Genomic DNA, 24341 nt, shown 5'->3' with positions numbered 1-24341 from the left:
GTCGGGCTGGCCAAAAACAGCCTGCCCCCTTTGAGTGACCTCTAGTCAATGAGGACCGTTGGGAACCTTTGGCCTCGGGTTAGGAAGCTGGAGAGATCAAACCTCACCCACTATTTTTCACCAACTTCTTCAGGTCCTCTCTGAACAACAAGTGCCCCCTAAAGGACAGCTTACTTAGAAACGTTTTGGATGCCACGTCTGTGGACCAATGACACAATCAAAGCCAGCGGTGGCTAACCACATAGGTGGCCACCGACCAGGACGATAGGCATACCAAATCATAAAAGACATCCACCAGGAAGGCAGTGCCTGATTCCAGACGAGACATCTGGGGACTCCGGCATCTACTGCAACCAATGCAGCATAGCCCGAGATGATGGCTTTGACACCAGATGCCCCAAAGGTGATCCCAGCTTAAATGGCTGAGCCATGTGCTTCTTGTGGAGCTCTTGGAGGGCCAAACACCTTGCACGGAGGACTTCTTTTGACCACCATGACCAGTGTGTCCACCTTACTGTACATCCAATACTCTTCCACCTCCTCAGGGGCCAAAATATATAGGTGGTCTCATCCACAGATTCCCACTCCACCAACATCATGCGTGAGAGGGGCTTTTGGAGCGGGAAATGATTTGAGGGCCACATCAATCTCTTCAGAAGAGGATCCTCTTCAGAAGAGTCAGCAACAGAAGCTTTGGGGAGCCTGAGTGCCTCTGTAACCGTGTCAATAAGACGAAAGAGTGTCTCTTGTTGGAAAAAGTGGATCATGTGGGACTGTTCTTCCTCCCCTCACAGAGGAGGATCCTGCTCAGAATCTGAGGGGGGCTGGGGGGTCCAAGAGACCCTCTAGGGATCATCTAGAGCCATCTGAAGCTTCAGAAGCCACCTGATCCTCCCCCCACCCCCCGCAGTGCTTGGCCTCTGGTAGGGCCCTTCCAGGCCCCACTGCTTTTTGAGGGGTTAGTCTCCATCTGCAGAACCTTCTTAATCATCTGGTTTAGGTTGTACAGTCAAAAGGAGCCCAGGGCTCCATTGCAACCCCCCCCCCCCCCCAGAAGGACTTGGGATGGGTAGAGAAGGAACCCCTGCAGCAGAAGAGAAAGGGACATATTCACAATGGCTGCCCTTCCCGCCAAAGACATTGGGAGCATGGGTTCCAATGCCCCTGTGCAGGGAATCTGTGAGGCAGCTCTGAGGGCCGCCATCCCCTGCCCCAGACCTTTTCTGAAGTTGGAAACGATCCATTGCAAGAGGAGCAGACAGAGCAGCTGTACTGAGCTGCTGGCTCTTACAGGACAGAGCAGCGTCTGCTGGCAGCCCCCCACCCCCCCACACGCTCTCACTGGGGTGTGTTCTTTTTCTTTTTTTTTTTAAACTCAATTAGCTTTATCCCCTGTACAAGGGAACAAAGCTAAACCAGGCACAGGGTGTACAGGCAAGGAGAGGAGTGGGATGGGGACCTACATCCCTCTGGTAGGGCCAAGCCAAAATCTGGGGTCAGTGCAGCCATATTCTGCAGACTGTCAGTTGTTAGGCTCGACCAGCACAGAGGGAGCTAGGCCAGGGACTGGGAACACCAGCCTAAAGAACCTATCATCTGCTAGAGGTAGTGAAAATACTTGAGTTTTCCACTGAGCACCAGCAGGCTATACCAGTGAGTTCACAGGAAGAGATCAGTTTTTCTCTAATAACATCTGCTGGTAGATACTTGCTCAGAATGGTACAGCCAGATGACAAGGAATAACAGTTTATGGACTTTACCTCCAGGAATTCAACCAAACCTTTTTTTAAACCCAGCTATGCTGTTTTTACCTCGTTCTCTGGCAACGAGTTACAGAGCTTAACTATGAATATTTTCTCCTGTTTCTTTTAACAGTATTACTATGTAAGTTTATGGTTTGTTCTCTGGTCTTTGTACTATTTGAAAGAGTAAACAAGTTGATTCATGATAACCCATTGTACTCCACTCAGTATTTTGTACACCTCTGTTATATTCCTAGGAGTGAAGAATTAGCAGAATGTAGATGGGATTGAAACTGACCCGCTTACTTTATAAAATATAAGCATATGTACCTTTTCTTATAGATGCACACAATTACATATGTTGCCTTTATAAAGTGGACACAAGTTAAACCTTTGTACCTTACTATAAAATTACCCTCCATATTACTGAGACAAATCTATCTTTTTAATATTAGCCCATTTGGTTTGCTGTGTGACTACCTGTACTAATGATGGTGTCTGTTTATAGACATGATTTCTCTTTACAGTATGAGAGCGGTGTTTTTTTATATCAATTTACAGCTGGGTCCTGTTAAAAAAGAGAGACCTTTCCGCCCATATAGCTTCTACCAGTCTCCTTGCATGCCCTCCCCAGAAAGGGGGATATTCACAGGATTCACAAAGCGGTCCAGTCACCTGTCACAGGACCAGCGATACGATATCTGTACGTCTCCATCTTCTCAGTCCCGTAGTCTGGATACCTCACTGTCTCCCATCTTGTCTCCACACACTCCACCTCTGCTACCACGGAATATTATCAAAGGTAAAAACATAAACAAATTCTTTGTCACTACATGTCTGTCTGGTTTTTTACTGGTCATAAAGGGGACAGTTCTATAAAGGTGCCAAGATGAAGCGTGGTAAACGCCAACTCAGGTTCCAGAATACTAGCATAATTCAGCATTTATACACCAACACTAGGCGTTGCCCACTTACTTCATGTCAATAGTAGGCGTAAATACGTATAATTTACAGTATTTTGTAAGTTACGTATGTAAATGTGGGGCCCTTTCATGCCCCCTTGCAACTACGCACCTAACATGTTGCTTGCCGATGTTCTAGAAATCACTGAACGCACTTACACAAAAAATTGTAACAATCACGCACATACAGTGGGGGAAATAAGTATTTGATCCCTTGCTGATTTTGTAAGTTTGCCCACTGACAAAGACATGAGCAGCCCATAATTGAAGGGTAGGTTATTGGTAACAGTGAGAGATAGCACATCACAAATTAAATCCGGAAAATCACATTGTGGAAAGTATATGAATTTATTTGCATTCTGCAGAGGGAAATAAGTATTTAATCCCTCTGGCAAACAAGACCTAATACTTGGTGGCAAAACCCTTGTTGGCAAGCACAGCGGTCAGACGTCTTCTGTAGTTGATGATGAGGTTTGCACACATGTCAGAAGGAATTTTGGTCCACTCCTCTTTGCAGATCATCTCTAAATCATTAAGAGTTCTGGGCTGTCGCTTGGCAACTCGCAGCTTCAGCTCCCTCCATAAGTTTTCAATGGGATTAAGGTCTGGTGACTGGCTAGGCCACTCCATGACCCTAATGTGCTTCTTCCTGAGCCACTCCTTTGTTGCCTTGGCTGTATGTTTTGGGTCATTGTCGTGCTGGAAGACCCAGCCACAACCCATTTTAAGGCCCTGGCGGAGGGAAGGAGGTTGTCACTCAGAATTGTACGGTACATGGCCCCATCCATTCTCCCATTGATGCGGTGAAGTAGTCCTGTGCCCTTAGCAGAGAAACACCCCCAAAACATAACATTTCCACCTCCATGCTTGACAGTGGGGACGGTGTTCTTTGGGTCATAGGCAGCATTTCTCTTCCTCCAAACACGGCGAGTTGAGTTCATGCCAAAGAGCTCAATTTTTGTCTCATCTGACCACAGCACCTTCTCCCAATCACTCTCGGCATCATCCAGGTGTTCACTGGCAAACTTCAGACGGGCCGTCACATGTGCCTTCCGGAGCAGGGGGACCTTGCGGGCACTGCAGGATTGCAATCCGTTATGTCGTAATGTGTTACCAATGGTTTTCGTGGTGACAGTGGTCCCAGCTGCCTTGAGATCATTGACAAGTTCCCCCCTTGTAGTTGTAGGCTGATTTCTAACCTTCCTCATGATCAAGGATACCCCACGAGGTGAGATTTTGCGTGGAGCCCCAGATCTTTGTCGATTGACAGTCATTTTGTACTTCTTCCATTTTCTTACTATGGCACCAACAGTTGTCTCCTTCTCGCCCAGCGTCTTACTGATGGTTTTGTAGCCCATTCCAGCCTTGTGCAGGTGTATGATCTTGTCCCTGACATCCTTAGACAGCTCCTTGCTCTTGGCCATTTTGTAGAGGTTAGAGTCTGACTGATTCACTGAGTCTGTGGACAGGTGTTTTTCATACAGGTGACCATTGCCGACAGCTGTCTGTCATGCAGGTAACGAGTTGATTTGGAGCATCTACCTGGTCTGTAGGGGCCAGATCTCTTACTGGTTGGTGGGGGATCAAATACTTATTTCCCTCTGCAGAATGCAAATAAATTCATATACTTTCCACAATGTGATTTTCCGGATTTAATTTGTGATGTGCTATCTCTCACTGTTACCAATAACCTACCCTTCAATTATGGGCTGCTCATGTCTTTGTCAGTGGGCAAACTTACAAAATCAGCAAGGGATCAAATACTTATTTCCCCCACTGTAAGTGCTAGTATTCTGTAACTTATGCACGCAACTGGCGTCTAACTTTAGGTGACTTGTTTTAAAAGGAGGGAGGAAGTGTGTCTTCGCTGGTGTGCAATCCCACTTATTCTTAGGTCTCTGTTCTTTCTCTGACAGTTGTTATGATATCTATATAGAATCTAATATCTATCTTTCTATTTGGTTATTTCAGCTCCTAGTGTACCACCACCACCACCTCCTGGAAGCCTGTCACCTTCCACATCTGATCCAGTGGCAAAGAGGGTTCTAACTCTGACTCACAAGCGAGCTTCATCGGAACCCCCTGCTGTGGTACCACACAGCCCCCTTAGCCAAGCACTTTCTCCTTTTGGTAAATCTGATAAGAGAGAAGCCCAACATAGGGCAGAAGTGAGGAGGATTGTCATTAGAAAGCCTCAGAAATCAGTTCTAGGTTCAGTCTTTTTGATGATATGAAGCTCTATGACAGTGGTTCCCACACCTGGTCCTAGGTGCACCCCTGCCAATCCGATGTTCAGAATGTCCTCCACTGCATGCAAATCTATCTCATGAATATTCATTGTGGACATCCTGAAAACCTGACTGGCAGGGTGCCTCCAGGATCAGGTTTGGGAACCACTGCTCTATGAAATCATGGACATTCAGGATGGAATGGAAGAATTAATGAGTGATCTAAGAAAACTTGAGCAGTGATCAAGTGTTTGGCAAATAACATTTAGGGGGCAACTTTCAAACAAACATATTTGGAAATGAAAAAGTTTGTGTGTAAGTGCACTTTGGGTGCCATCCTCACTACTGGAACCTTCCCAGTACATGCATATTTACTGCTTTGACCTCCGCTTTTGCGGTGTGAAGTAAACCACATTGAGCCTGACACAGTTGGGAAAATGTGGGGTATAAATGAGGTAATAAATAAATAAATATTTATTGAGCAGTTTTTAAAGGCCTCATGTCTGTGCATGGAATTGGTTTATATGCAGAAATGCCTTTAAATATCAAGGGTCCTTTTAATAAGCTGTGGTAAGCACTATCGTGCACTTACCTCAGCTTAAAATGGCTTACCGTAGGATGCAGTCATGCATACTGCAATAATTTTGTGATCTATTTGTGTAAACCGCATTCTAAAAACTATTTCAGATTTTATCGCAGAGGGGGCATGTCTGGGGGACAGAGAGTGTCACGGACTGGGATGGGTGAGCCCTTGGGTCGCAGCTGAGTTTACACTTCCTAATTAACCCGAATGCTAGGTAGGCCCCGACTGGTGGCAGACGAGTCACACCCAGGCTAGTCTCAGGGCTGGCTGGGTCTTGAGGTTCACCAGAAGGGGGAACTGTAATGGAGACCTACAGCAGGCGAACTGGTCTGGATGCCAACAAAGATACTGAAGAGGGCCGGGAAAGTCCAAGGAATATCGGAGGTCAGGCCTGGCTGCAGTCAAGGCACGGTCAGTTAAGCAAAAATCATGGCAAGGCAGTGGTCCAGAGGAATAGAGAAGACAAGTCAGGGTCAAAGCCGAGAAGTCAATTCGAGGAAGGGAGCAGGAACAAGGACAGGCAGGCTGGAGATGTGGACTGGAACAAGGGCAGACTGACTGGAGACACAGACTGGAATGAGGGCTGGTTGGCTGGAAACACAGACTGGAATGAAGGCTGGCTGGCTGAAGAGACAGACTGAAACAAGGGCTGGCTGGAGACCCACTAGAACAAATCCGGGTTCAACACAAGGACCTCAACAGTGAACAGGAACAGCTGGCAGTGGTCAGTGTTTCTTTAAATGCTGACTGCCTCCAGCTAAATTAGAACTGGATATTCAGTTTCAGGCCCCATCTCTGGCTCTTTGGCAGCACCAGGAAGCTATCTGGGTACATGCCGTACCTGAATAGCCTTCATAGTTAGAGCTGCTTTTTATGCAGTATTGCACGTGTGGTTGGCTAGGTGGGCAGCAGCACCTAATAACACTGGTGCGCATGCAACTCCTGGCTCCACCCCTGGACCACCCTTGCAATAACCAGAATGTGCTACAGTGGCCAAAGCACACATTCAGAAGTACTGTCCAGTGAAATGCCAATGAATATCAGCTCCTGGTCTGGTAACAGCGATATTGACACCTTATAACAGGGGTTCTCAACTCAATCCTCGGGACACACTTAGCCAATCAGGTTTTCAGAATATGCACGAGGTAAATTTGCTTTCAATGAGGTGGGGCATGCAAATCAATCTCATGCATATTCATTGTGGGTATCCTGAAGACCTGACTGGCTAGGTGTGTCCCAAAGACTTATTTGGATTTAGCTCACAGTAGTAGCTCAAGGTGAGTTATATTCAGGCATACTAGGCATTTCCCTGTCTTTAAAGGGCGTACAGTCTAATTTTATCATGAGGCAGTGGAGGGTTGAGCGACCTGCTCAAGGAGCAGCAGTGGGATTTATATAGTACAGTTAATACATTTGCTATAAAAACATCTTTTTTCATTTTCTGAAAGTATTTTTTACAGCAGATGTCTCATGCAAGACTTGGCTCGATACCTGTTCTAACGGTGCATGCCTTGTTCTTTATTTAGATTATGGATCAAGCTCATCTTCAAAGTTCCTGTATACAGAAACTTCACAGAGGAGACCGAGGTAAACATGATCTCTATAACCTGCTGATCTGGGGTAGGCAGTGCTGACACTACTGATCAAAAGCTCGTAGAGGAGGTTGGGTGACTTAAGGGTTTGACAGAGGGCTAGAGTTCCTTTCATCTCTAGATCACGTATAGGCATTAAGTTGTTTGATGACTTACACAGGAATATAATAATGATGAAGATAAGAATCAGTTCACCCATTCGGTCTGTCCAGTTGTCTTCCTCTGATTCTTTACCACTTTGAGCAGTGAGCATATAAATTTTCCTACATAAACCAGCTAGATAACAGGGAGACTCCTGGTAAGATCCATAGGATCTGGAAAGGGAGGGAGGGTAATGCTTTGTAAAAGAAACCCTTAGCGAGAGATACTCAGCACAAATTTTGGCATTTTAGTTTGGGCACGACATTGAGCACTTTGTTTTGATCTATGGACTCTTTGGAGGTTTAACCATTATATTTCATGTTTTATTTATTTATTGGGATTTATTAGCCGCCTTTATGAAGAGATTCATCCAAGGTGGTGTACAGTAGGTACAGTTTAACATAAAACTTACAATTTTGTTAACAGCATAACAATAGTTAAATAACCAATAATAAATATGTTTTAGTCATGTAGATCTTTTAAAAGACCAGTCTCTGTGCTTTTAGTATTTCTTCTGCATCCTGAGAGATGAATATCCTGATCCTTATGTGAAGCTCCATTCACAAGTGGTTGGGTCTCCTGCACAAACCATGGGACACACACTGTTGTCATTGGATTTCCTATGAAATGTTTCCCACAGGACAATCAATATCATACCCTATATCAGGTTGAATAAAAGCATCTATGTAATAATTTGTCTGTGATTTCATTTATCAGCATTGGTTCTCCCAAGCTCAACAGCCTACATGAAGTGCCTGAAATACAACCAAAGGGTAAGATTGTGAAGTAGTAAACACTACGGGCCCGATATTCAGTGCTATTTAACCAGCCATGAACATTTCCTGGCCGGTTAAATAGTGTTTATCCATCTAACTGCCAGTATTCAATGCAAGATTGCCGGTTATCTCCGCTGAATATTGGCACTTAGTTAGCTGATAACTTAGCCAGCCAGCCTTGAATAATCGAGCTCTGGCTAGCTAAGTTTAATGGGCAAATCAGACCATATAAATAGCAGTCCTATCTTTGCCTGCTAGTAACTGAATCGGCCAGCGCTGAGTATTTACAAGGCCAGTTAGTTTAGAGCCTGCCAAAAGAAGCCGCCGGATATTCAATGCCGACCACCAGAAACGACCCAGCATTGAATATCCAGGGTCAGTGCCGCCAGCGGTAGCTAACTGCGCAGCCTACTGCCAGCTAAATATCAGGGGGAGGGTGAGTATCTTCTTTGTTCTTTTCCTATTTCATTAAAATAGATTTGTACTGAAATCAGAGCAATAATCCACAGTTCATTACAAAGTGTTACCCTTCCTGTCAGTGCTGCCTGAGAAGTGATTGGCTCAGGCACTGACAAGAACAGTGACTTTTTTTTAAGTCATTAGCGGTATGCATCAGACCTGCTTTTGCTCCCTTCACACCACTGTCCATAAATGTTAAAAAAAAAAAATCTGCAGTGGTCTAGAGGATCCCCCAACTCGACATCACTGCCCCTAAATGATAAATTCCCGGTAGTGTAGTGGTCTCTGCCCCCAATATTAAACGTCCCTGGTAGTATACTAGCTCCCCCTCCCCCCTGGGCCGAACCTCTAGACCCAGTGTTTAAAAAAAACCTTGAAATTCAGACCTCCCCAAGCGCCCCCCCCCCCCCCCCCACCACCACCACGTACCTCAAAAGAGACAGGAGCAAAACCCATTCCTGCCTCTGGTGCTGCCATTTTGATAAATGATTGCACCCAGCTCCACTCCATGCGTTGTGGGATGCACCAGGTGTGCTCAGTCTACCATATAAAGGATTTTTCAAGATGGCAGCACCAGTGTCTGGAGAGAGTGGGTATCACTCCTGCCTCTTTTGGTGTAGCCCACCATCTGAGAATCCATTTCACCACTAATTGAGATTGGAGGGATAGGGATTTCAATTAGTGATTTTTCCCTTTACTTAAAGAATTTAGAATTTGTACCATGTATTGTAGGACTTTCAGCAGTGTTTTCAAGTACACACTTACCAGCATGTACCTTAACACAATTGCATCTGCCTTGAAGCACATGTAAATGTGTGGGCCTACTTTATTTGGGGTAATTTTGTAAAGGCATATAGGCCTGTATAAACTGAACTAAATATATGCACCTATGTGCCATTCCTGTTTAGATACGTAGTTAGAGAATTGCCCTCCAAATCTGTACTAAGCATGCAAGCTTTTTTTTGTCACACTAAATGTACTGCAATACAATAAACATAACACAAACATTCAAAAGAACTCATCTTTTCCCTAGTTGCACAGAAGAAACTGGAGACACTTCGTAACGGAGATTCTTTGCCCATGCAAATTAGCCAAAGACCTTCCCAGTCTAACTCCATATCCCCAAAGGCTTCAACCCAAGAGCTGAATCATACTTCCAGTGGCTCTTATGACATTCCATTGCCTTTGCCCAGAAGAATGAGTCTGGTAGGTTGTCTCTTCTTATCTTTGCACCTGCCTTGCAGTAGGATGCTGTCACATTCTCTTAGAAATGACATTGCTGGAATTCTGAGTGCTTTTTATTTCTCACCATAAAGTAAAACTCACTTGCGATTACAACACAACAAGCTGTTACATATTAGGTGACTTCGGGTTTGTTTTTTCTGCATAGTGATGTCACCAGCATTCAAAATGTGGTCCTTTTTTGGAGACATTGGTGAAAGGAACAATTTTTTTTTTCTTTTTTTTTTTTAATTAACCGGTCAATATTCAGCTGCCAGGCATCACTGGTTTTTTTAAGGCGCTGAGTATTACTGGCTGAATTAATCCTGGATATGCAGTGTTGTGCATCCGCACTCAATATCCGAGTATGACCAGACATGCTGTCCACCTGGACTTCTGCGGGTCCTGGCCAACATTCAGTCAGGACCTGCATAAGACATAAGGGTTCCGGCTGAGGATCAGCCAGGACTCACATAAGGGGACCACCATTTCCCCCAACCCCCGATTCTGATCCCCATTCCCCAAGAAGTGCCCCCTTCTTAGCACCTCCCCCCCCCCCCCCCCAGCTCCTGTGGGCCTCCCCTCTCCAGCCTCCCTTTACATGATTTTCAAGAGGAATGGGATATCAAGTCTATGGTTAGGCCTTCAAAAAGGGGGCTTATTTATTCTTTTCCAGTCTGAGAGAGGACAAGTGGGGGTGACCATGGATTACCACTGACATGTCTTTAAGATGGGAGATTGTTACCACTTGTAGCCTCTTTATTTAGTGGCCCTGGAATCATCACCAGGCATATTAGCTGCTACTGCTCCTGGAGGAAAGTTAGCCACATTTTTTGAGTTGTAACTGATTTTCCCAGTGACAAAGATCTTGCCATACCAGTAGTTGCTTTGCATGCATTTCCATGTTATGTAGCTTATTTGCATTCGTGCATTATGCCTGACAGGGACTGGGAAATAATGTGGAAATTTGCACTACTTGCAAGCGCCATGCATTATATTTTTCTCTTTGGTAACATATTTTCTGTTTACTACATGAAAATGCATTATCGTAGTTTAGAAAACAGGGGTCTGAATGAGTTATTACTCAAGCAGCAACCTGATGTATTCGAAATGTGGTCTAGCATGCATGTTGCACAAGGTGATTACTCTTCCTGTTGCACAGTAAAAGAATGCTATTCCACAATGTGCAGCCTTATTATTACTTCCTATTACAGAGTAAGCCAAAGTTTCGGCGGGTAAAAGCATTGTATGACTGCACAGCAGATCGGGATGACGAGCTCACTTTTTATGTGGGAGAAATAATTGTAGTAACGGAAGAGGAGGATCAAAATTGGTGGGTAAGTATTCCATACTCTACCTGTTCCCTTTCTATGATGGATCACTGTATGGGTATGAGTGCAGGGTGGAAGGGGAGGAGTATGTGGAAAGCTTGTTCTGCTGCTATCTGTGCTGTACCCAATGCCAGATTAGACTTGGTGAGGCCCTAAGCTATATAAAGTTGGAAGGCCCCTTATTAAAAAGTTACACCAGAAGTCTCACAAAGGTGCGAACCAAAACAGGACCTTGGGTCACCATGAAAAAAATTGAAAACACATGTAATAGCAAGGTATTTAAAGTGAATTTCATTGTTTCAACTGTGGATGTCTGCTCTGCACATAAAAAGCTACATAAAATTCTAAAAGCCCCCAAACATTCTTAAATTTTGTGAAACCCTGCGGATTACAAGGCCCAAAGCTGCAGCTTGTTTAGCTTATGCCTAAATCCGGCACTGGCTGTACCTGTCCTGTAGTGGGAAGGGGAGAGAGAGTTGGGGATGGAGAAAGTTTGTACTGTTTTTGTCCTGGGGTGGGATGGGGAGAGAGGGCTGGCAATAGACAAAGCTTGTACTGTGTCTATAAGTGCTTTATAAATCCCTCTACCCAGTGATATTCAGTGTGAATAAAAATGTTTGGTTTTATTAACATTACATTGGATTTGGATTTCAAATGAATTACTCGCCTTTTCCAAGTCTGAGTTCAAGTTGATTTACAATAAAGTATATAAGTTATTTTCCTCACAAATGGACCCACAATGTAAGTTGTACCTTAGTCTGCGGACATTACAGTAAGTTACCCAAATCACAGAGAGTGTCAATGGAGGAGGTGGAATCTGAATCTTAGCTTCCCTGTTTTACTATGTGTTTCTCTAATCACTAAGATACTTTTCCACTCCAGTAACAAAGTGTCTTCTGTATGTTTCAATTATTTTATTTCACAGAGAAACATGACTGGGATATAGCTACACCTGGCTATAATCTATTCATGAAGGACAGGTTAGGAAAAAAGGGTGGAGGAGTGGCATTATTTACTAAGAATGATAGTAAAGTGACGGAACTGCAGAGACTTAATTGAAGACATCCACAAGGTAGCTGGGAAAGGGGAAGTACTATTGATAGGTGATTTTAATATGCCAGATGTCAATTGGGGCATCCCTGCTGCGGTGTCATCTAGAAGCAAAGAGATCTTGGATTCCCAACAGGAAGAAATGCTTCAGCAGTGGATAACGGAACTGACGCGGAATGGAGCTATTTTGGACCAGGTGCTTGCAAATGGAGAAAATGTTTCTGCCGTAAAGGTGAGAGACCATTTGACATCTAGTGATCACCAATGGAGTGGTTCAATATTAAGACAGGGAAGAGGGCTCATTCAAGATTGAAGGTCCTGAATTTCAAAATAACTAACTTTGCTGAGATGTGGGAATTTCACAAGGAAGAGTTAGTAGAATGGGAACTGCTGAAGGAAGTAGAACAGCAATGGACAAGACTGAAAGGAGCTATATTAAAGGCAACTAACCTTTATGTTAGAAAATTACATAAAAGTAGGAGGAAAAGAAGGCCGCTCTGGTTCTCAAACGTAGTAGCTGAAAAGGTAAGGGAAAGGATGTTAGCTTTCATACGTCATAAGACAACTCAGAGAGAAGAAGACAGGGAGAATACCTGGAAAAGCTGTCAGGAAAGCGAAACGGAAAATGGAGGAAAAGATAGCTAATACAGTAAAATTGGGGTATGTAAGTGGCAGGAGGAAGTTCCATAATAGCGTTCTGAGGCTCAAAGTTGAGGGGGAGGAATATGTGGAAGATGATAACGATAAAGCTGAACTGCGTAACAATTATTTCTGCTCTGTGTTCACGGATGAAAGACTGGGGATAGAACTGCAGAAAACAAATGCTAAAGAGGATGGATGTATAGTAGACCAAGACCTGTTCCTGTGTTTATGAGGAGCTACCTATACTAAAAGAAAAGGCGGCTGAGGGGAGATATGATAGAGGTCTATAAAATAATGAGTGGAGTTGAACGGGTAGATGTGATGCGTCTGTTCACGTTTTCCAAAAATACTAGGACTAGGGGGCATGCGATGAAGCTACAATGTAGTAAATTTAAAACGAATCGGAGAAAATGTTTCTTCACTCAATGTGTAATTAAACTCTGGAATTCGTTGCCAGAGAATGTGGTAAAGGCAGTTAGCTTAGCGGAGTTTTTAAAAAGGTTTTGGAGGCTTCCTGAAGGAAAAGTCCATAGACCGTTATTAAATGGACTTGGGGAAAATCCACTATTTCTGGGATAAGCAGTATAAAATGTTTTGTACATTTTGGGATCTTGCCAGGTATTTGTGATCTGGATTGGCCACTGTTGGAAACAGGATGCTGGGCTTGATGGACCTTTGGTCTTTCCCAGTATGGCAATACTTATGTACTTATGTAAAAGTAGACAAATTTATGGGGCCTGATGGGATACACCCGAGGGTGCTCAACAAACTCAGAGAAGTTCTGGCGGCTCCGCTGACTGACCTCTTCAATGCTTCCTTAAAGACTGGAGTGGTTCCGGAGAACTGGAGAAAGGTGGATGTGGTCCCTTTGAACAAGAGTGGAAGTAAGGAGAAGGTTGGGAATTACAAACCTGTCAGTCTGGCGTCGGTGGTGAATAAACTAATGGAAACACTTCTAAAGCAGAGGATTGTGAGGTTTCTCAAATTGAATGGAATGCAGGACCCGAGGCAGGTTGTGTCAGACAAATCTGATTGATTTCTTCGACTGGGTGACCAAACACTTGGACATGGGAAGGGTGCTAGATGTGATATACTTAGATTTCAGCAAAGTCTTTGACACAGTTCCGCACAGGCAACTGATAAATAAATTGAGTGCCCTCAGTATGGGTCCTAGAGTAACTGATTGGGTTAAAAAATTGGTTAAATGGAAGGAGACAGAGGGCAGTGGTAAATGGAGCTTTTTCTGAAGAAAGGGATGTTATCAGTGGAGTACCGCAGGGATTGGTCCTCAGGCCAGCTCTTTTTAACATCTTTGTGAGCAATATTGCAGGAGGGCTGTCTCGTAAGGTTTGTCTCTTTAAGGATGATCCAAACTCTGCAACAGGGTGGACACTTCAGAAGGTGTCAATGACATGAGGAAGGAACTAGCGAAGCTGGAGGAATGGTCCAATATTTGGCAACTAAGATGTAATGCTAAAAAATGCAGGGTCATGCACTGGGGTCACAAGCATCCGAGGGAACGGTATAATATGAGGGGTGAAGTGCTTCTGTGTATGAAGGAAGATAGGGATTTGGGGGTGATTATGTCTGATTACCTTAAAGCTTCAAAACAGGTAGAAAAAGCGACAGTCAAAGCCAGAAGGATGCTTAAGTGCATAAAGAGAGGGTTGACCAGCAGGAAAAAAGAAGTGATAGTGCCATTGTATAAGTCTGTGGAGAGGCTCCATTTAGAGTTCTGGAGACCGCACCTATGGAAAGATATAAACAGGATGGAGTTGGTCCAGAGGGTGGCTACAAAATTGGTAAGCGGAACACAAAAAATATAGGGACAGGCTTATGAAGCTCAACATGTATATTCTGGAAGAGAGGAAGGAGAGAGGGTATATGATAGAGACGTTTAAATATCTCAAGGGCATTAATGTACAGGAAGTGAGCCTTTTTCAACTGAAGGAAAACTCTGGGACGAGGGGGCATACGATGAAGTTAAGAGGTAATGGACTTAGGAAGAATCTAAGAAAGTATTATTTCATGGAAAGGGTGGTGGAGTCGAGGACTGTCAGAATTTAAGAAATCGTGGGATAAGCACGTGGGAACCCTTAGGAAAAGGAAGAGTTAGGGGTTACAGAGGATGAGCAGACTGGAGGGGCCATTTGGCCTTTATCTGCCGTCATGTTTCTAAAAAATAATATTCAGCATGGTTTAAATGGGCAGGAAAGGCTTCTGCCACTGAATATTGGTTCTGATTGCCACGGCACTGCCTGGTTAGTGTTGGGGAGGTCCGGGGGCAGAGTTGGGGTGGAGCAAGTACTTAACCACTTAGTGACAATTTTCAGTCCACTAGTGTGTAAAGTTAGGGCAGCAAAAAGACTGTCCTGACTTCATCTGCTCAGTTAAGTGAGCATCGGTCTGAATATCAACCAGTACATGGTTAAATTTCACATGATCCTACTGGCACCCAGACATGGCCCAAAATTGAATAACTGGGCTTAATTTAGCCTGCGGGTGTCAGTGGTTTAAAAAGCACTGATCACCACAGGGTGAAATTGGGCTCAAAATGTTGTTTGTTTTACATACATGTAGCACAATGAACGACCTGAACTTACTGAACAATACACCCTGCCTTTCTTTACAGAATGGCCACATTGAAGGATCCCCACAGAGGAAGGGTGTTTTCCCAGCATCCTTTGTCCATATCCTGAGTTAATAGAAGTTGGGCTCGCTAAGAAGAGACGTTAAACACAACTTTTGGAAAAATATTTCCAGCTTTCTTCTGCTGATGTGGCATTGATGGCATTCCTAAGTAAGCCCCTCCACCCACCCTTCAGTGAAGATTTTCTGAAGATGAGGGCTCCAGCAGGCTCCTGGTGCATCATTTCAGATGGAGAAATTCATGTCCATGTAACTCAGCTTACCGTGCAATTGACTTTGCTGCAAACAATGTACCATCCAGCAGTGTGTGGATGGTCCATCAGGCTCTTGAGTCCTGAGCTGAACTCACTTTGACAAGAAATCTTGTACTCACAGGAACATGGGAAGAGTATTGCTGTTCATTTTTTTTTAAATCATGCCAGTATGTGTGATGATCTGCAGTGCACATAATATGTCAGGCTGTAGAGCCCAGAACAAAGTGACAAAGTGTCATTTAATGCTGATGTTAGTGTGTCTTGTTTCACAGCAGTGTATCAGGTGCTGTTCCAAGACTGAGTACAGCAATGTCACTGTTATCCCATAGTGAAATGCAGCATCCTGGCTGAATCCTGCTACTCTAGTGCAGTCAGGTTTTCAGGATATCCCTGGTGAATATGCATGGAATATATTTGCATATAGTGGAGGCAGTGCGTGCCACTCCGCCACGAATATTCATTAGGGAAATCCTGAAAATCTGCCTGGTTTCTAACCCTCGAGACTTGCAGTTTGGCACCCCTGGCCTAGGGTGGAGTGTGCTGTGTTGTGCCAGCGCAGAGTGTGTGTTTTTCTAGCATGGAGTATGCTGTCAGGACTGTGTGTTGTTTTCCCAGGGAGAAATGTGCTGTCCTGTGTGACATTATCCTGTACCACTGCAGTGTAAGAATGTGCTGTTAGAGCAGAGTGGAGGACAGAAGGTGCTGTAGCCTCAACAAATATATTGGAAGGAGCTACAGTTAAAATGACTAAGTATTCGGCATGCGGGTCTAAGCTATGCTACCTATATACTTACCAATAAAATGTAATAATGCCTTAGTGTACCTGTTAACAGGTTTTTAAGTAGTCTGCAGCAGATGTCATATATCGTGGGTGACACTTGAAATATTTTAAACTCTGATTCTAAGCCATATCTAATCTTATGAAAATATGTTTTAAAGATGTTTCAAGAAGCAATTTCCCATGGCCCACTGTTTCCCCAGCAACATCTCTCTCACCCCAACTTCACAGCAGCCTGTCTAGTCTCAGATTTCTATCCCATATCCCCAGCAGTCTCTGTCTTGTCCCAACACCTCTTCCTCTCTCTCCTCTCAGTCCCTTCACCTGTACTCTCCATTCTAGCAGTCTCTCATGTCAACCCCTTGTCCCCATCCATCCTGCTTCCAGCAGCCTCCTCTGAATCTCTGTCTCTTAACTTCTTATGCCCCGCTCTGGCTCCAGCAGTCTAGTCTCACCCCCTTCCCCACCCCTTTTCTCTTAGTAGCATCTCTTTTAACTGAATAGTGGCAGCCATGACCTCGGTCTGTGCAAGTGTTTCTGCACTAAGGTCTGTCCTGCTCTTCAACTGAGTTTCCACCTTCATTTCTCCTAGTGATACTGTTCATGCTACCTCTTCTCCTGCTGCCTGTGAAGTACCAATGCTGATCCCATTCTTACCTCTTCAACTTAGATCCGCACCATGCCAATGCTGATAATCAATAGGGATGTGCTTAGGGCAAATATTTTCAGTTCCTTTTCCATCTAGCCATGTTTTCCAATTTCTGGTAGATCCCAACCAAACCCAGAATCTTTGATTTCTGTGGAAACTGAATCTGCAACTGAAATTGGCCACTCGGTTTTGGTAGAAACTGAAGTACCCCCCCTCCCCCCTTTGAAGCCCTGGTGGTCTAGAGGCCTCTTCAGGGGCAAGAATGAACAACCACTTGTTTCTGTCCCATGCACTTCTCCAAGCCAAATGGCTGCCAAGACTGCCGCAGGAGGTCCCAGCAGACATTTTCTAATTGTAATCAGCGTGGGCAGAGGACTCGCTCCTACAATGGAAGTTCCTGGCAGCCATTTTGCGATTGGAACCAGCATGGGCAAAAGTGAGTTCTCACCCGTGCCGGTTCCAATCAGAAAATGACTGCCAGGGCCTCCTGTGGCAGTCTCGGCAGCCATTTGGATTGGAGCAGTGCATGAGACAGAAACGAGTGGGTTCTATTCCTGCCCCTGAAGAGACCACCAGGACCACTTTGAGGGAGCAGCAACACGGGACAGGAATGAGTGGGGTTTGTTCCTGCCCGCAAAGACAGCACTAGGACTTCACTAAAGTAGGCTCGGGGAGGGCCTACAAGTGGTCAGGTGGGAAGAGACGTTTGGTTTTGGCCCTGAAGCTGAAACTCAATTGGCCTCTAAATTTTTTTTCAATTCACACATTTGTTTTAATTTTTGTTTTAATGTACGTTAAACCTTTTAAATGTGTGCTGATTCATAGGTTAGCATGCATTAATGTGGGCTACCATTGAAACATGTTATTTCACCACTAATCCGTGCTATTTTAGCAAAGGTCCCATTTTATGCAATGAGACCTAATTATTAATAACCAGGGTTAATAGTAAAATAACACATCTTAATGATAGCCCATGTTGCTAATATCCTCCCCTTGAAAGTTTTAAGGCATACTAACATACTGATGAAGTACTATCGAATGCACGTATCTAATAATCCTGTCTACCCTTCAGCCCCACGCAGCTACTGTACTGAACCTGTCGCCTTGTTAATGACTCCCATAAGAGGGCGATGCTGACAGTGCCAGGCTGCCTCACCGCCATTACCCCTTTCCCCAGCTGCATCGCATGGCTAGCAAGCAGGCAGAATTGGGTACAAAGTGTTACCCCAGAGTGGAGAGCAGCAGGTTATGCTAGTGCTGAGTGTGTTCAGGCTCAATAATTTGGGTTGCAATGGAGGTTTTTTATTTACTGTTTGAGCAGACAGTGCTTGTCAGCTATCTGTATGGAAAAAGCGTACTGGTATCTATTTTATTATTGCTATATAAATAAAATGCTGGTGCAGAAGTACCACTACCATTATTATTTTAATGTGGTCGTAATCATTTTGCAATTCTCCCTTAATGTTTCAGTGAAAGGTTGTATGATAGTGTGAGCAGGGTATGGGGCACGAATTATCCACAGACACAGCCAAACTACAATGTAGGAGTAAAGCAAAACCCTTTATTGCCATGTTCTTCTTACAGGTATACCGGTAGTAACGTAAGAATAAAGCCTCTCAGAAGTCAATTACAATTTTCACAAGAAACTGGCTCCTGCCAGGCCCCTCAAACACAGTGCACACTAGCTTCAAGTCAATATTACTACTACTACTACTATTTAGCATTTCTATAGCGCTACAAGGCGTACGCAGCGCTGCACAAACATAGAAGAAATACAGTCCCTGCTCAAAGAGCTTACAATCTAATAGACAAAAAAAAAAGTAAGCAAATCAATTAATGTGTACAGGAAGGAGGAGAGGAGGGTAGGTGGAGGCGAGTGGTTACAAGTGGTTACGAGTCAAAAGCAATGTTAAAGAGGTGGGCTTTCAGTCTAGATTTAAAGGTGGCCAAGGATGGGGCAAGACGTAGGGGCTCAGGAAGTTTATTCCAGGCATAGGGTGCAGCGAGACAGAAGGCGCGAAGTCTGGAGTTGGCAGTAGTGGAGAAGGGAACAGATAAGAAGGATTTATCCATGGAGCGGAGTGCAAAGACAGACCTGCTGCAGCATGTCCTCAAAGGTCAGGCGTCAACCAGTGTTCCAATGAAAACATTTTCCTACCTTAGTCAGTTTTACACAAAAGTTGTGAAAGCACATGCTGGAGGGCTCTTCTTTCTTCCTGGGTCTCTATGGCTTGTCTTTGCTCTGGGATTTTGTTTCCCCTGGCTGAACCATACCCCACCTGCTGAGCACTGTAGACCTAGGCCTCTTAATATGGCCTTGTGAGGGAGTATGCTTAAGGGGGACAGGGGCAGTTTCCAATACAGTCTATCACAGACCATTTTTGCTGAAAATTTCTCTCTTTGTCAGTGACAATCAATCATTGCCAGTATATAGGATTCCTGGAAATTAAGTTGAATCATTTTTTTATGGATAAAAGCCAATAAAGTAACAATATTAAACTTGAAAAGTTTATAAAATGTTTTTTTGCTCAGCTTATTTAAAAATGTTTTAATTCTAGTAGATAATTTTTGAAAATAAATGTTTCCATGGATAAATAAGTATTTATCCATGGAAAATGACTCCACCCCAGGAGGGGAAAGGAGAAATTAGATTTTACCTGCTAATTTTCTTTCTTTTGGGCCCTCCAGACTGGTCAAGATGCTTGGGTCATGCCTGTCTACCAGTAGATAGAGACCGAGAACACCTGACTCTGAGAATTGTATACGAATACTGCGCAGTTCCCAGCCAAACAGTATTTCAATAACAAAGCAGATGAATTGGAACTGTGTAAGTTTGCCTTGAGAATCTTTCTTTTTTTTTTCTAACAATCACAGCAGCAAAAGAGCCAAATAGCTAGGCCAAAACACTAAACTAACAGATTCTCCACAACTGTCTCTTGCCCCAAAGTCCACACTTCCATGTCCCCCATCACTTCAAAATGAAGGGTGGGTTGTTGACCGGTCTAAAGGGCCTAAAGAAAAAAAAGATTAGCAGGTAAGATCTAATTTCTCCTTCCTTAACAACCCTCCAGATCGGTCAAGGTGCTTGGGAAGTACCAAAGCAGTAGAACTTAAGGGTAGGACCCTCTGAGACCAAAAGACAACATTCCAGCCCCGAAGGTCGCATCCTGTCTCGCCTGCACGTCAAGTCTATAATGCTTCACAAAGGAGGGTAAAGAAGATCATACCTCCACACAATAGATATCTTACGCAGAATAAGACTCTCTGCCCACAAGGCTGCAAACCCCATCGTGGAATGAGCTTAAGCACTGATGGCACTATGCATCTCTTAAGCCATCGAGCTGTGGTCACTTAAATTGTTGCCATTCCCTGCTTGGGACCACTGAACGCCAAATATTCTCCATTCTTCTCAAGTATTCCCACAACACCAGCTTTACATCCAAAAGGCCGACACTACCTTGGATAAAAAGGAAGGGACTGGCCTCAAGGTCGTATTTTCTCTGGGCAACACCAAAAACAGCTTCCAACAAGACCAGGATTGCCACTCAGATCCTGTGAGCGGAAGAGATTGCAACCAGGAAGACGTTCTTTAAGGTAATATTCTTACAGATATATTTCTCCAAAGCTCAAAAAGAGTTGCTACAAGGCCAACAAGACTCTGTGGTAAAAGAACTTCCAAGCGCACTGGGATAAGTTGCCTAAACATGTTACATCTTATGAACTCCAGAAAGAAGCTGTCTTTCACACAATGTAAGTACTACGGCAAACATTAGCAGTAAATTTGAGAGACTGAGATCATATTCCACATGCCCTGGCTTAGGAGTGAGGTTCATTCCATCATGGTATGCACAAAACTAACTGATTTGGAGAAATTACCCCTGAGGACATCACAGCTGTTACTGTCTTGACTTATTTTCTCTGCACAATTCTCAGGAGAGCCGATCAATATGTTGCTTTCCATGAGGAGAAACAACAAAAATCTCACACCATGACAGAATATGTTCAATTGGCGGCCATTGGTCACATGCAGAAATTGCAATCAGGTCACCTGCAGTAAGTAAAGGCGCCTATAGAAACTGCAGGGCCATTTACTCTCTCAGTATACAACAACAGAAGTCCTATAACCAATGTCTGCCCACGCTTTCCAGACTGCTGTCATGATCCCTACAATCTGGCACAAATCAGTGGAGGATGGTGTCTAAGTCAATCACCTCTTACACCCTCTTTCTACCTTAATACTTCTTTTTTTCTCTGCACAGATCTCTCTCTGATCTCAACCCACTCAACTGAGAAAATACTTCAACATCAAACAATGCTCGGACACTACTATATGTTTGTATTATTTAACAATATAAAGAGATGGGAGACCATCGGTAGTATGATATTATAAAATCAGTATCCACAACTTCCTAACTATTGTTACACTATTGCTGAAGTGTAATATTCCGCAATGCCAGAACTACCTGGTTTTAATACACATCATTGGTCTGCCATCCCTAATCTAGAGTCCAATAAACTAAACATGCTGGATAAAGTCACTCAAAATGTGTTGTCAAAATCAATACAACATCATTGTGTCAATCAATATAAGTATCATTGTTGAAGCAATCTTGGCTAGTTATAAAATAAAAGCCATGGGTTTCCTACTTGAGTCCCTTGTGTTTAAAACTGCAATGCTATCTAAAGCGGCCTCCTGAGGGCCCTTCATATATAATGATTCATCAAATGTGACAAAGAGAAAACCAGAAAGGTCCATCTTAATCCCTTGTAGGATAGAGATAACATGTGAGGAATCTCTTGCATGTGAATCATCCTGGAAACAAGGAGTCTTAATAAAACAGTTCTGAACTGTGAAAGTGGCTCGAGGACAGAACCAGTGCTGGAAATAAAAGGATGTCCAAGTGGATTCACCAAAAATTTGTGGATTATTGGGATAATGTAGATGGTAAGAATAATAGGGATTTCCACTTGTAAAACTTACGTTCTTTGGGGGTCAGAAGTTGGGAACTAGAGAGACCAGGGCTCAAATCCCACTGATACTCCTTGTAACCTTGGACAAGTCACTTTTAACCCTCCATTGCCCTCAGGTACAAACTTAGGGCTCTGTTTACTAAGGTGCGTTAGTGTTTTTAGCGTGCTTACACTTAGTGCTCGCGCTAACCATGTGGACGCCTATAGGGATATTGTAGATACGTACATGGTTAACGCGCCTATAACGCTGCTTAGTAAACAGTACTCTTAGACTGTGAGCCCTACGAGGACAGGGTAAATTACTATTACTGCTACTACTTATTTCTATAGTGCAACTAGACAGCACGGATGAGACAGTCCCTGCTCGGCAGAGTTTACAATCTATTCAAGACGGGAGTTATTTATTGTGGGAATGATTAAAACAGACATAGGTACTGAGCAGATGCACGGGGGTTAAAGACTTAAAAGCAGTCTTTCAGCTTAGATTTGAATACAGTCGACTCAGGAAGTCTGTTCCAGGACATACGTAACTGAATGTATTCACTTTGAACTACTACTGTTACGGTGGGAGCTAGATACTAAGATGTAAATATTCAGATGGCAGCAGTGAGTGATTTTTTAGCTGACACCATCTTTATACCCAGATGATCAATGTCGGGCCATGTCCAGTTATGTGCAGACGGCTGGCACTTACCTGGTTAAGCCAAAATATTTGCCCCCTTAACCAGGCAGGTGAAAATGGAGAAGATAAGGCTGTGTTTTATGCAATCCAATTTATCTGGTTACCTCATGCGGTAACTGCATAAGTGACAACTCTGCCCTCCAGGCCGCCCTCCTCCTCATTCCCTCCCTCTTCCTTCCTAAACCTGTTCCTCCTCCTCTACAAATGCTATACCTCCCTCCATGTTCAGCATCCCCCCTCTGTCTCCCAAGTCCCCTCCCCCATACTAAACATATTTTCCCTCTCTCTCTCTCTGTAGGCTCTTCAATGTCCAGCATTGCCTCACCTTTGTCCAGCATCTCCACTCCAGTTGGTCTACACCTTCCCCCCCCCCCCCCCCCCCCCAGTATCAACCTTCCCTTACCATGTTCAGACAGCTACCACTGCAGCTGTATCAGTGCCAGACCTGTGGAGGCAGCAATAATAGAGAAATGGAGTAAAAGGGCTGGAAACCATGCCTATGCCGAAGACTCAGCTGTGTCTCACCCCTTCCCATGCAGACTTCCTATTTCTGAAAGGGTAGGTTGGTTGTGTCTTCAGCACAGGCACTCACTGAAGGCCCTGTGCTTCCTTTCTATTATTGAAGCCGCCGCATGTCTGGGTGTGATGCAGCAATGGTTGGACTGCAGGAGTGGAAGGCCAGTCAAAAACTGGCAGGTTGAAAACCCTAAAGAGTGTTGCTTAATGCCCCTTGCTGCATGACGTGGAGGGGAATAATCGAACGTCGCCGGCGAAATAGGTCGCTGGCGATCTATTTTGGCAGCGGCGCAACAGCTGGCCGGAACCGTATTTTCAAAAATAATACGATAATACGGTGTGGCCCGGCGAAATGCCTTGGATTTCGCCGGGCTTGAGATCGCCAATTTTGTTTTTCCGCGATAATGGAAAAAACTGCCGGCGATCTCAAACCCGCCGAAATGCAAGGCATTTGGCCGTGGGAGGAGCCAGCATTTGTAGTGCAATGGCCCCCCTCACATGCCAGGACACCAACTGGGCACCCTAGGGGGCACTTCAAACATCTTTTATAAACAACCAAATTAGCTTCCAGGTGCATAGCACCCTTCCCTTGTGTGCTGAGTCCCCCAAATCCCCCCCAAAACCCACTGCCCACAAGTGTGCACCATTAACCTAGCCCTAAGGGCTGAAGGGGGGCACCTACATGTGGGTACAGTGGGTTTTGGGGGGTTTGGGAGAGCTCAACATTACCCACCACAAGTGGAACAGGTAGGGGGGGGATGGGCCTGGCTCTGCCTTTCTGCAGTCCACTGCAACCAACAACAACTGTTCCAGGGACCTGCATACTGCTGTCAGGGTGCTGGGTATGACATTTGAGGCTGGCATACAGGCTGGCAAAAAAGGTTTGTATTTTAATAATTTTAGTGTGGGAGGGGGTTGGCGACCACTGGGGGAGTAAGGGGAGGTCATCCCCCATTTCCTCCAGTGGTCATCTGGTCAGTTGGGGCACCTTTTTGAGGCTTGGTCGTGAAAATAAAAGGACCAAGTAAACCTGGCGAAATACTGCTTATCGCCGGGTTTTATTTTTCCATTATCCGCGAAAGCCGGCCATCTGGTAGCCACGCCCAAGCCTGCCC

The 24341-nt window shown here is 44.4% G+C and overlaps 1 protein-coding gene across 1 annotated transcript in view; it reads left to right on the top strand.

The window, feature by feature from the left end:
- LOC115475658 (arf-GAP with SH3 domain, ANK repeat and PH domain-containing protein 1-like) overlaps positions 1-18486 on the top strand; it is a 153422-nt gene extending 134936 nt beyond the window's left edge. The window contains exons 22-28 of the mRNA XM_030211569.1: positions 2304-2544; positions 4676-4834; positions 7042-7102; positions 7966-8021; positions 9517-9689; positions 10919-11041; positions 15360-18486. Coding sequence (XP_030067429.1) covers positions 2304-2544; positions 4676-4834; positions 7042-7102; positions 7966-8021; positions 9517-9689; positions 10919-11041; positions 15360-15431 — 885 coding nt within the window. The 3' untranslated portion in view covers positions 15432-18486. The remainder of the gene's footprint in view (positions 1-2303; positions 2545-4675; positions 4835-7041; positions 7103-7965; positions 8022-9516; positions 9690-10918; positions 11042-15359) is intronic.
- The last annotated feature ends 5855 nt before the right edge of the window (positions 18487-24341 follow it).

This window comes from Microcaecilia unicolor, chromosome 8, assembly GCF_901765095.1.
Source record: "Microcaecilia unicolor chromosome 8, aMicUni1.1, whole genome shotgun sequence".
Lineage (NCBI taxonomy): Eukaryota > Metazoa > Chordata > Amphibia > Gymnophiona > Siphonopidae > Microcaecilia > Microcaecilia unicolor.
This window is presented reverse-complemented; position numbering and strand designations above follow the sequence as displayed.